Below are 12,129 nucleotides of genomic sequence, written 5' to 3'. Positions count from 1 at the left end.
GGCAGGCGCGGGTTCAAATCCCAGATGGAGGAGGTTAGTGTGGATTAACTTGAAAACATTTTCAAGCTTTTTATACTTATTTACAGTAATGTTGTACTGTATTGTGTTTTAGGCCACGGAAATCATTTTAGAACAATTTTGTACTCGATGGTTTTATTTGAAATAGGGCATGAAAAAAAGTGCTTCAATTTAACAGTCAATCGGCTGTAACAGATGATCCCCACCTCCATTAGTCCGTTAAATCGAGGTTCCACTGTATATGATTTGAAGATGTCCTTTTCACAAAAACCTGTGGGAAACCGCACAAACTACGAAAGCCTATTGAGGAGCAGGCCAAGCCAAAAAGGGCTCTTTCGGTTCTCCTGCTTTCACCTCTTCACCTAACCTGTACCATGAACCACCTGCAATACCGTGAATCTCACTGCGATATCGTGACCTTTCCCAAGATATCGCAATCATTATTGTACCGTGAGATTAATACTGTGATAAACCCAAAATGTGAGCTATAGATCGTTATATCCCGAGTAAATTGTGATGAGCAGGCAAACAGACAGACTGAGTGTATTTGTTGTCCAGGGATATTTATAAGAAGGCCGGGAAGTTAAAAAATGGAAAAATTGATAATTTTTTTTAATGTTAGGTGGACGGAAGAAGATGCACCAGCCTACATCTAATGGCTCCTTTGACCTGGGGATTAAGAAGAGACAGAGGGAAGGAAAAGGTAGTTTTTTTTTTGTTTTTGTTTTTGTTTAGTTTTGATTCATTCCTGCCTGCCTGTCGTATTTTATTTTTTTAACTTTTCATTATTGACCTCATAACACCCTATATCAAAATTGTATCCCACTGGGTCTTCGCAAGGCTTACTCTGACTGTGGCTTGCTTTAAACAGTGACTTTATAGTCATGTTCTTTTTATCCTCAAGTAATTTGGTGACTTACCAAATGTATGCGTTCAGATGACTCGGTAAAGTTTCTTTTTCTGCTACGAACAAGAGCCCAGTTGACCCTTGGGGGAGTCGCTGCTGCTACATTAAAATCAAATAGCCAATAAAGCTACAGCGGGTACGGAAAGTATTCAGACCCCCTTAAATCTTTCACTCTTTGTTGTATTCCAAAAAATCCGTTTTTTTTCTGTCACTATGGGGTGCTGTGTGTACATTAATGAGGGAAAAAATGAACTTAAATGATTTGAGCAAATGGCTGCAATATAACAAAGAGTGAAAAATCTAAGGGGGTTTGAATACTTTCCGGACCCACTGCATCTGTATCAGAGATGTGCAGGTGAGTAACTACACTAAACGGACCTACAAGAAAAAAATCTGAATCCGCAATAGGTGAACCACCATATAGCGAGTGATTGTTGTATATCGTGACTTTTTGGGTACACATTTGCCGTTAGATTATGTAACATACTGTTTTTTTTGTTGTTGTAGGCAATACCACCTACCTGTGGGAATTTTTGCTGGAGCTGTTGCAGGACAAAAACACATGTCCGAGATACATTAAGTGGATGCAGAGGGAAAAAGGTATCTTCAAATTGGTCGACTCCAAGGCCGTGTCCAAACTTTGGGGAAAACACAAGAATAAGCCCGATATGAACTATGAAACAATGGGCCGAGCCCTAAGGTCAGCCGTTCTACACAAACTAACATTTCACTAATTTGTGTAAAATGTCGAGCAAAGCAAATCGACACTATTAAACCTGTTATACGACGTGTGTTTATCGACAGATATTATTACCAGCGTGGCATACTTGCCAAGGTGGAGGGTCAGAGGTTGGCCTACCAATTCAAAGACATGCCAAAGAACATTCGGGTGATTGAGGATAATGATGAAGGGGAAGACAGCGAAGGCATGTGGTCAAGTCAGCAGGGTCCTGAAATCCTGGGCACCGCCACCACTGCTGCCTACCACTCTCAGCAAACCTATGTCACAATCATCCCCAACACCACCACCACCAGGTTTTCACACATTCGTACACTTTTTGGAGTTTCCTTTCAGCTGTACATTGAGTTTGTCATCATCAACCACACTGATAGATTTTTAAATAAACATGTATCTATTCATTCTGTATATTGCTCATTTTCATATAATTGAATCAATAACAGTAAAGACAAAAATGTAATGCCACCTTGGTTTGGGTAAATGTCGCTCATGCCGGAACAGCCATGCTTTCTTCGTCTTTTCAAAAAGTGTTTAGACATTCATAGTATCGGCAATCTTTACCGACAGAGCAAATGGTGAGGTCTCAGTGAAATATACTTGCGGAACGGAAAAGACATAAACGGCTTCCTAAGAAATGTTGCACAATTTACAAGGCACTTTTATTGACAATGCTACAATATGCGTAGCACGTACAGAGGATTGAAATTATGGTACTCAACGGCCTGCTACAAAAGAGTATAAAAAAAAACAGTTCAAAGAAGCTACGCAAAACTATGGTATGTTTTGGCAAATATTTCTCCCATAGAATAAGTAAGGAAGCAATCTTGTCTTCGTGGGTTTTTATTCCAAAAAAGAGAAACATATCTGCAAAGAGAGGAAAAGGTACAAGTATTATGAGTTGTCACTCCTTACTGAAGTCGAAGCAAAACAATCACCTCTGTTATACAGAAGTGAGAGAGACAGAGAAGCAAAAGAAAGCAAAACAAACAAAAAAAAAAACTTATCTTCATCGAAAAACAGCTAGTAGTCACAACATAGTTGGGAACAACCAGGACGCACAAAAGAGCAGCAGTCACAACATGGAACAATAAAGCATGTGAAGGTTGTATAAAGAAGAAGAAGAAGAATCACCGTTTATTGTCATGAACACGCAAGCATGCGTGCACATCTCTGCATTTGACCCATCACAGTGAACACATCCACATGTGAGCGGAGCACACTGGAGCAGGGGGCGGCCCAAGCGCCCGGGGAGCATTTCGGGGTATCGGTGTCTTGCTCAAGGACACCGCAGCCGTGAGTCCGGGGGATGTTGGCGGATGGTCCGGTCGGGGTCTTGAACGATCTTAACCATTGGGTCACTGGCTGCGTGGTGCACAGACAACAATCTCTCCCTGAACGTCTCCCTATAAAATTTAATGGAAGTAATATTTTGTAAATATAAAACATGGATTTTCCAACTCGGGTATATACAGTATAAGTAGAACTGTGCAAATATCAAAGATTTGGAGACGTGGACAACATAGTCATAGTCAAAGTCTGAGTACCAAGGCACATAGACATTTACCAATTAGAAGGCAGTGGGCGTGCGTGTGCATGTGCGTGGGGGTTCAGAGTTCAGGTGGGCAGAGGACAGGAGAGGTAGAGCGGTCAGGGTTCAGCTTCCTTGACAGCCTGATGAATAAAATAAGTCAGCTGGTCCTGGCCCACAGACTCCGCAGTCTCCTCCCTCGATGGTAGCAGACTGAAGAGGCTGTGAGATGGGTGACATCCCCCACTATGCAGAGGGGCTTTGTGAGTGAGGCGGGTGTTGTAAATGTCCTGCAGGGAGGGAAGAGAGGTTCCAATGATCATCTCAGCTGCACCCACTATGCCATGGAGAGTCTCGCGGCAGGATGCGGTGCAGGCTCCGTCCGTCTGGGTGGGCTGTCTGCTGCTCGCTGATGTGATGGTGGAGTTCACACAGCGCCTCGCTACTGTTGTTGTTGTTGGAGCTGGGAGAGGAGTATGGCAGTAAATTCCTTGGGAAATAAAATGGCCGCCACTTCATAACCATCAACTCCAGTAGTGGTGCGCAGTGTTGACTGACCAAGACGGCGTCCCGGCACCGGGCAACATTGAGCCCGCCGCCGCAGGTCTTACCTCCCTCGACGAGAGCTCTGTCTGCTCGTTAGCGTGCTAGTGGAGGTGGAGCTGAGTGGCGCTGTCTGGAAGGCCGCTGTTGAGACATGTTTCCACAAAGACAAAGACACAGCACTCTCACAGTCTTACGGGCAGAGCGGAGTAGTCAAATGTAATCCAGCTTGTTGTCCAGAGAGCGTACGTTGGCTAACACGATGGTGGGAATTGCCGGCTTGTGTGGGTTAGCCACGAGCCACTTTTTGGATACCTCCAGGCTTGCCCCGCTACCCCTTCCTCGTTCGCCTTCTCCTGCGCCTCCACTGTGGGCGGGGGCGGGGGTCCGAGTTGTTGTCGGCACCCGCAGCAGACCGCAGTTCCGTAGCTCCTCAGTGAGAGTCGACTTTAACTCCGTAAAAGTAGTTCTGTCTGTGTTGAGCAGAAACCTACGCCAGTATCTGCGTCCTGGGTCATGCAGACTTGACGAAGACAGGCTAAAACACTCTGACATATCAGGCGAAAGACACGAAAACACCGTTTGGTCGGGACAGAGAGAAGCCGCTCCGACACGATCACAAATTCATACGTATTCATATTGCAGAAATTCCACCATTTGTTTTGCTGTCTGCTATTCTGTAAATGCAAAATGTCTCCCTCATTCTGGCACTTTGGCTCACAGAGCCCTCTGGTGTTTTGCAACTAGGTCAGGATTTTTGGGGCCGATCAGCGCGTTTAAAAAAACGATAACCGATCGCCGATCCGATCACATGATGGAGGAATGGGTCTGTTTAAATGACTTGTTCATTGACTGTATATACTTTATTGCTCAAAAAATTACCATAAATAATGTATCTTTTGTTCCTCTGTTTATGCCAGTGAGGCATTGTGACAGACAGAACAAACGAATGGTCTTCTATTCGAAGGCAGGAAGTAAATACAGTCATTAATGTATCCACTTTTTGTGACATTTTTGTTTGTTGGCCTGCCGTGAGATTTTCCAATTGCAAAAGATGTTCCTTGGCTCCATAAAGGTTGGAAATCACTGCTCTCGTCAGATCGTGTTTTCTCATCGGTCAGGCCAAACCAACATTACAACGTGACAGAAATAATGGGTGCTAACTTACAGTAATGAAATTACTTTGTTTTGAATTAAATGGCTTCGCCCACACCGAAACCTTAGAGCATGATTCGACAGAACGGCGGCATGTTTACGTCCGGCCGTTCGTGCTAGCAGTAGCTTGCGAGGCTACATCACGTTTTATTGCCTGCTTGTGAGCCGTATCGTATTCCAAGTACGTGAACATGCCTCAAGCAAGCCTTAAACGAACATCGTCTCCTGTCCTGAGCACCGGTCACCACCAACACACGTTTTTCCCCATTTTGTCCTCAAAATACCGTCGGCGCGCTCCACTCTTGTTGTCATCGCCACGGTAATGAGTGTGTCCGGTCGCATTTGCGTTGACAAGATAAAGCCCAATGATCGTAAAAAAACGGGATGCTGTGGTATCTGATTACCAAGATTTTATTGCAATAGTCTGACAGTGCAATCGTGAAAGAGCAAATTTGTCTTGCAGTTTGATCCGGGCATTACGTGTTGCCTGTCCCACACCGCTGAGTTTTTTTTTTTTTTTTTTTTTTTTATAAATAACTTCCTTGGCCGTCAGATATTTACAGTACGACGTCAAAAGACACGCGACATGGCTAAAAATAAACGCGCTTTTAGATTCAAATATACTGTGTACGCGGCGACGCGGAGTTAATGTCCTTTGCGTAGTCATTGATCGGATCGGCGAATTATGACATTAAAGCCGATGAGCATTAAATGCTAAATATCGGCCGATACCGTTTGGGAGTAGAAACTGCAATTGTCGCCAGGATGTGCAATATTAGTGCTTAATAATTTCGGGGAAATCACAAGCTTCACACAAAATCTCTCTCTCTCTCGTCCAGACTGGTCGCATTAAAGCCTCACATTTTTAGCCCAACAGCTCACAATGTCCTATTTCCCTTTTCGTATGCCTCTTTTTCTTCTTTTTACCATTATTATTGTTACTTTCTTTATTTAGTTAGACCCCTTTCTGTGTTTCCCTAGATCCCTTGTAGATGTCATCAAATATTCAATCGAATTCCACTCTTGGTTATGTTTTTGGTGTTTTGCGTCTGTCATCTAGAACTCGTATTTCATAAAATGTAGCAACCTTTAGTTATGAGACTGATATAAGGTTTGTCGTCGCTTTCTCCTAACTTTTTCATACATATAAAAAGTGGCGTGGTGCCCCTTTCCGAGACAAATTAGTTTGATTTTAACATTAAAGCGTAAATCGGACTAACCCGGAAGTGAACGCAGGCGTTTACCTTCCTTCGTATCTTTTTCCAAATGAATTACATTTGTATCCTAACCAATACACGCGACAACAACAAGCAGCACTTTGGCTGATATAATTAGTCAATATTCTTCAAAAAAGAGGCTTCAAGCTCTACATTGTCACCACCGGTTGGCGTTCACTTGAAAAGGAAAACAACAACAGCGCCATACAACCGCCTTCCCGCTCCAGGAGCAGGAGGTCAAGCAAGAATGGGAAGAGAGAGAGAGCAAGACTGCACGTTTAAAGATACAGGCACGCAAATGAATCCTCAGCGTGTGTGTTCGTGTGAAAGAGAGAGAGACACTTCATAAAATCAGTTAATATCTTTTACATTCTCTTCTATCGTGTTTTTATGACATTTTACAATATACTGGTAGTTGTCTTTTTAAAAAAAAAAAAAGTTGTTTTTTTTTTTTGAGGGGGGGGGGGGGGGGTTGACTGGAACAGATAAATTGCATTTCCATTCATTTTATTGAGGAAATATGTTTTGCGATATGAGTGTTTTGAGATAAGAGAGATTTTCACCGAACGTATAAAACGCGTATCTCAAGACACCACTGTATATCCAAAAATGTCATTAGCATCTTCAGAAAAAGTTGTAAATGATGCAACTTCATTTCGGACAACTAACGGTTAATGACATTTTGCGCATTACACATTTGTTTTCCTGAAAAACGGTGACCTCTGGATTGATCATTGATTTTCTTTAAAAGGACATTCATGCCTTTACCTTTGTTGATCAAACTATATGAAAATGACCCATATGAAGGTGAAGACTTTCACTTTCACCATCTCAGTCTCTTTGTTGCTGTCTCGAAGTCATCGAATAGTGCTCAATCGTTCTGCTTATCGGCAAAGACCAGACATTCAGTTGTCTGTGTGTTGGCGAACTATTTTCATGATTCTTGTTTTTCCCTTCTCCCAACAGACCCATTCATGCCATGCCTGTGGTAATGACTAACGCTCTTGGTCAAGTGACATTAAACTCTTCCTCAATCCTAACCACTACTGCAGGAGCCCCAGTTCCGGTAGCTAGCACTAGTGCACCCCCAAAATTGGTCATCCAGACGCTGCCCACGATGCTGCCGTCTGGTTCGAAAACAGGTGAGAAAATAACAATCATCACTATCCCAGCCAACCAGCTTGCCACGCTCATGCAGGCAAATCCGTCGGCCCAGGTGACCCAGCTCGTACAGGCCAAACCTGTCACGACACATATAGCTCACGCTGTCACAAAGTCAGCGACAACCCCGACCGTCCCTCTAGCAGCAGGCACGCCTGTGCCACAGCTCATCCTAGCCAAACCACAGCTCTCTGTGCAACGTGTCCAAAGTCCCACCATACTAAAGAAGCCCTCCGGCAGTCAGCCAGAGGCAGAACAATCAGAGGTCCTGTGCCTCTCAAGTCAACCAGCAGCGCCAGAAGAAAGCCCAGCCTCCTGAGAAGTCAAACCTACGCTGGGATGGGGTTGTGGGCAACGACAGACTGTAAATGCTGCAGAGGAAGGCAAGTTCCATCTAACCCGTCCCCACAACAGAGCACTCCTCTTTGACTGGCACGGGCTGCTCTCACCCCTCAGAAAAGGAATGCGCAATTAAGCTCAAAGAAGATGAGCAGCCTTAGATCGTAAATGAAAAAAACTCCCATTTGCAATCGCACAGTATATAAACTCTCAGCAAAGACTTTATGAATGGAAATTAAATGTACAGAGCATTTTGATACGCAGTAGATATGTTTTCTTCTCTTCTGTTGAGTTTGTTCAGTTGATGTCATCTTTGTTCTTGTCTGAAGACTTCTCTGTCCTTCCCTTGCACTGTTGAAAGCTGCATTTGTTTTTCTCTTTTTTACAGCAATTTTAAAAGGGAGTCAAAAGATGTCTATATCCAAATTAAGTTAGATGTTTGCTCCACATATGAAGAATAATATACTATTATTTCTTGTACCATCAGTTTTACTAAAAATGTGCTATCAAAAGAAGACAAAAGGTTTGTCTTTCATTCTGTCTGTGACAGTCGCAAAATGTGAGGGAAGAGGTTCTGTTGGTGGGTTGGGGTGGCATGATGCCAGAACAAGAAGGCAGCTGTTAGGTTTGGTGCAAATCCAGAAAATGGATGGAGATGGTTCATAATTTAGCATTGTTCAAATGTTGATTCATGACAGACATGGAAAAGGACAAAGTCCTTGGTAGACATTGCTCCTTGAGGACTAAAGACATTTTTGGAGAATACACAACATACACATACATTTCAAGAAAATCTATTTAGCTGAATTGAAGAATAACGATAGAACAGCAAAGGTGTACGGCTGCAGGGACCTGGCACCTGTGGGGAACACCCACACGTTTGCCGGTGCTGTTAAAATGCGCTGTGCTCCGTCTATAATGTCAGTTATTCACATGGAATGTTTATTGTCAGTCCTCAATATATAGGGAACATACAGGGGGCTAAAATTGCTTTTCAAGAGGCCACTGTCACAAAAACAAACATAAACATAAAGACATCAAAGATACACATCCATACATGCTCGACGACGTATGAAGCTGTATTGCATTGCAACTCCTTGCCCGAGGAACCGTGTCTCACACTAAAGAGCTCTCTGAATACCATCCATCCATTTTCTGTGCCGCTTATCTTGACTCGGGTCGCGGGCACGGTGAAGCCTACCCCAGCTGACTCTGGGCGAGGGGCGGGGTATATCCTGGACCGGTCGCCAGCCACTTGCAGGGCGCACACAGACAACCAACCATCCGCACTCGCACTCACACCCGCGGGCAATTTAGAGTCTTCAATTAACCTACCATGAATGTTTTGGGAATGTGGAGGAAAACCACAGTACCCGGAGAAAACCCACGCAGACACAGGGACTGCATGCAAACTCCACACAGGCCAGGCCGGAGTTGAACCCGCGTCCTCAGAACTGTGTGCTCACCAGTCGGCCACCGTGCCGCCCCATTCTTAATCCGTAGGGTTTAATATGACACTGGTCCAGCCTCTGCAATTATAACAGTTTAAACTCTTCTGGAAATGCTTTCCACAAGGTTTAGGAGTGTGTTCATGGGAATTTTTGTCCTTTCTTCCAAAAGTGCATTTGTGAGGTGACACGCTGATGTTGCAGAAGAAAAACCTGGCTCTCAGTCTTGGCTCTAATTCATCCAAAAGTGTTCTACAGGGTTGTCAGTATTGTGCAGACCAGACAAGTTCATCCACATCAAACTCCCATCCGTGTCTTTATGAACCTTGATTTGTGCACTGATTGATGCACGTTCATGTTGGAACCGGAAGTGGACATCTCCAAACTGTTCCCACAAAGTTTGAAATGTCCAAAATATTACCCCTGAGCTCCAGTGAAAGGAACTCTGAATGCTTCACCATACCACGAGATTGTGGACAGTCAAACAGTTTGGGGATTACCCCTTGCTGTTCCAAAATGTATGTGCACCAGTGCACAATTCAAGGTCTGTAAAGACGTGGATGAGAGAATTTGGTATGAATGAACTTGACTGGCCTGCACACTTCTGGCCTCAACCCAGGTGAGCGGGAAAGGGTAGATCAACGTCATATTAAACCGTATGGATTTAGAATGGGACATCACTTAAAATCATATGGGAGTCAAGGCAAGTGAGCGAATACTTTTGGCAATAAAGTGCATCTCCGTAAACCTTGATGTCCATCAGTCCACAGTAATACAGATTGTCTATCAATGAATGTTCAGCAATGTTGCTACTCTCCCGAGGTGTGGCCGTCAGAGGCGGCGGAAAAGCTTGTGGCGTTGGAGGGGTGCATTGCTCGGGGCTCTTCCAACAAAGAGGACAACCATGTCCAAAAATTAAATACACATTATGATGGGCTGATACATGTAATTGTGCTACTGATGAGCAACATTTGCTCAGACCACCAAACCACCCAGTGCAATAAATTAGGAGAGAACACGTGATAAAAGGAGCAAAAGGGCACATCGGGGGGAGGGTGGTGGGCCCGAAGTGAGTCCCTGGTTCCGCCGCCTCTGGGGGCTGTCCTAAAATCATACATGCAAATCAGTCGCCTTTCGGCGAAATTCGCCGTTTTTAACTCAAAATAGGCAATTTACTTGAATCGTATAGGTCCGATGAATCTTTCCGGGGGGGGGGGGGGGGTCGCCGTCGCCATCGGCCGTTTCGTACTCCTTGAACGCTGGCAGCTAGATCCATTCCACACATCCACCATCCACACACAGATGTAATTGTGAATATTACTCCGCGACGGACTAATATGGGAGCGCGTTGGCCTGAGGTTCCGCCTGTCACAGGAGTTGACGAGACCAGAAAAAACACTTTTACTCCATTGATCTAAATGTCGTTTATTTATCAATTGTTGTTTATCAACTATTTCGTGCACAAGACTTCGACTTCTGCATCGGGCGCTGTTTGCGCCGATCCAGTTTAAGCGCTAGTGACATTTAAGTTTAGTTCACCAATCAAATGACACAAAGTCACATGACCTCACACGTTTCTCTTGGGCTTCCCAGGCATAGGGATTAACACTACATAAACCAGCCCATCTGATTTTCGTGCCTTCGTGGCGGCCATGTTGGCAAGGTCATTACCGTGAAGACAACGGCGCGTTACTCTTGTTTACATTTAGACGAGCAAAAACAACAGCTTTCATTTATTGTAGTATTTGTCTGGCACTGTCTGCCCAAATGTGGATATTTCAGCTCACCTATAACTTTAGAAAACACCGCGCAGTAAACTGCAGATGTTTTGACACACACACTGCAACAGCAGAATTGGCACATTCACATTGTCTTTTAATTGTTGTTAAAAAAAAATTCAGAAGATACTCAATATTTACTCAGTACTTGTAATTATTGTGTACTTACTTGTCAAATAACTACTCTTACTAAGAGTACAATATTTGGCTCCTCTACCTACCTCTGGAGCGGACATCCTCTATTGTGACTCTTACGTTTAAGCAACATTTTTGCTCATAGATCAGCCCGCGTCGTATTTGTTGCAGTGGTCTTTTGTATTTTCGCATTGATGTGCTCCGGGTCGCGGCCCTGGTTGTGGTCCCAGCAGAACCGCGAAGCACCCATAACATCGGCGACAAGAGTTGATCTGCGAGTTCATTTTATATTCTCATTCCGTGCCAGCCTTCTCAGTTAACATGGATATTTGACTTTTAAAGCCGTCAATGGCAGTGAACGTGTTAATTTGGAAACGTGCCAATCGACTCCCCAGCTACGGGGTGGCTAATTAATTAGTCTATGGATGTTAATGTTAACTGTATTAAGTGACAGAGCGATGTTAGGGATTATGTCACAACACAGAATGAACTCATTTAAAATTCAGAAATGGGCAATAAAACAGAAAAATACTGTACTTAACATTTTCCTGAAAGGATGTATTTGGGATGAGTCTTTTAAATCGGTAATAGTGAAAAATGAAGTGGAGCAAAGCCCAACCCAAAACTCACACTCGGCTAGCCGAAATTCTCTGTTAGGTGTGACGGACAGGATGAAGACTATTGTCAATATAGGAATCCGACGCACACCACGCCAAGATCTTCCTCCCCCCCCCCCCCCCCCCCATCTCCTGGAACCAGCATCCACTAAGATGCGGAGGGCCCCCTCCTCCACCCATGAAGAATCCTACCTGCGAATCTGACGATGTGCGGGGTCTTTTCCAGAATAAGTCGGACCCCTGCGGAGATCAGGCATTTTTCATCCCTGTAATTACAAGGGACAGAAAGTTGGTCAAAGAAATATGGCACAAAAAAAGTAGAACTACAAACTTCGTGAGGATAAAATGTGAATCTATCAAACCATTGTCTCCAGTTATCTCTGTGAGACTAGCTCTTTTCAATATCAGGTCACTGGGTAATACATCAATGTTGATTAATGACATCCTTACAACGTATGATCTGGACTTTTTGTGACGAAATGAAATGTGGTTAACAGAAAGTAACTGTAATACCATTTTAAATGAGGCAACACCAGCAAATTTG

General features: G+C 44.0%; 1 protein-coding gene across 3 annotated transcripts in view; it reads left to right on the top strand.

The window, feature by feature from the left end:
• The window catches only part of LOC133408166 (ETS-related transcription factor Elf-2-like), a 33,993-nt gene extending 25,259 nt beyond the window's left edge, over nt 1-8,734 (top strand). The window contains exons 5-8 of one of the 3 annotated variants that reach the window (XM_061686686.1): nt 641-721; nt 1,433-1,625; nt 1,730-1,960; nt 7,074-8,734. In XM_061686686.1, coding sequence (XP_061542670.1) covers nt 641-721; nt 1,433-1,625; nt 1,730-1,960; nt 7,074-7,587 — 1,019 coding nt within the window. In that variant the 3' untranslated portion in view covers nt 7,588-8,734. The remainder of the gene's footprint in view (nt 1-640; nt 722-1,432; nt 1,626-1,729; nt 1,961-7,073) is intronic. The other 2 variants (XM_061686684.1, XM_061686685.1) reach the window with 2 other exon arrangements.
• The last annotated feature ends 3,395 nt before the right edge of the window (nt 8,735-12,129 follow it).

The sequence above is a fragment of the Phycodurus eques genome, chromosome 9, assembly GCF_024500275.1.
Source record: "Phycodurus eques isolate BA_2022a chromosome 9, UOR_Pequ_1.1, whole genome shotgun sequence".
Taxonomy (NCBI): domain Eukaryota; kingdom Metazoa; phylum Chordata; class Actinopteri; order Syngnathiformes; family Syngnathidae; genus Phycodurus; species Phycodurus eques.
This window is presented reverse-complemented; position numbering and strand designations above follow the sequence as displayed.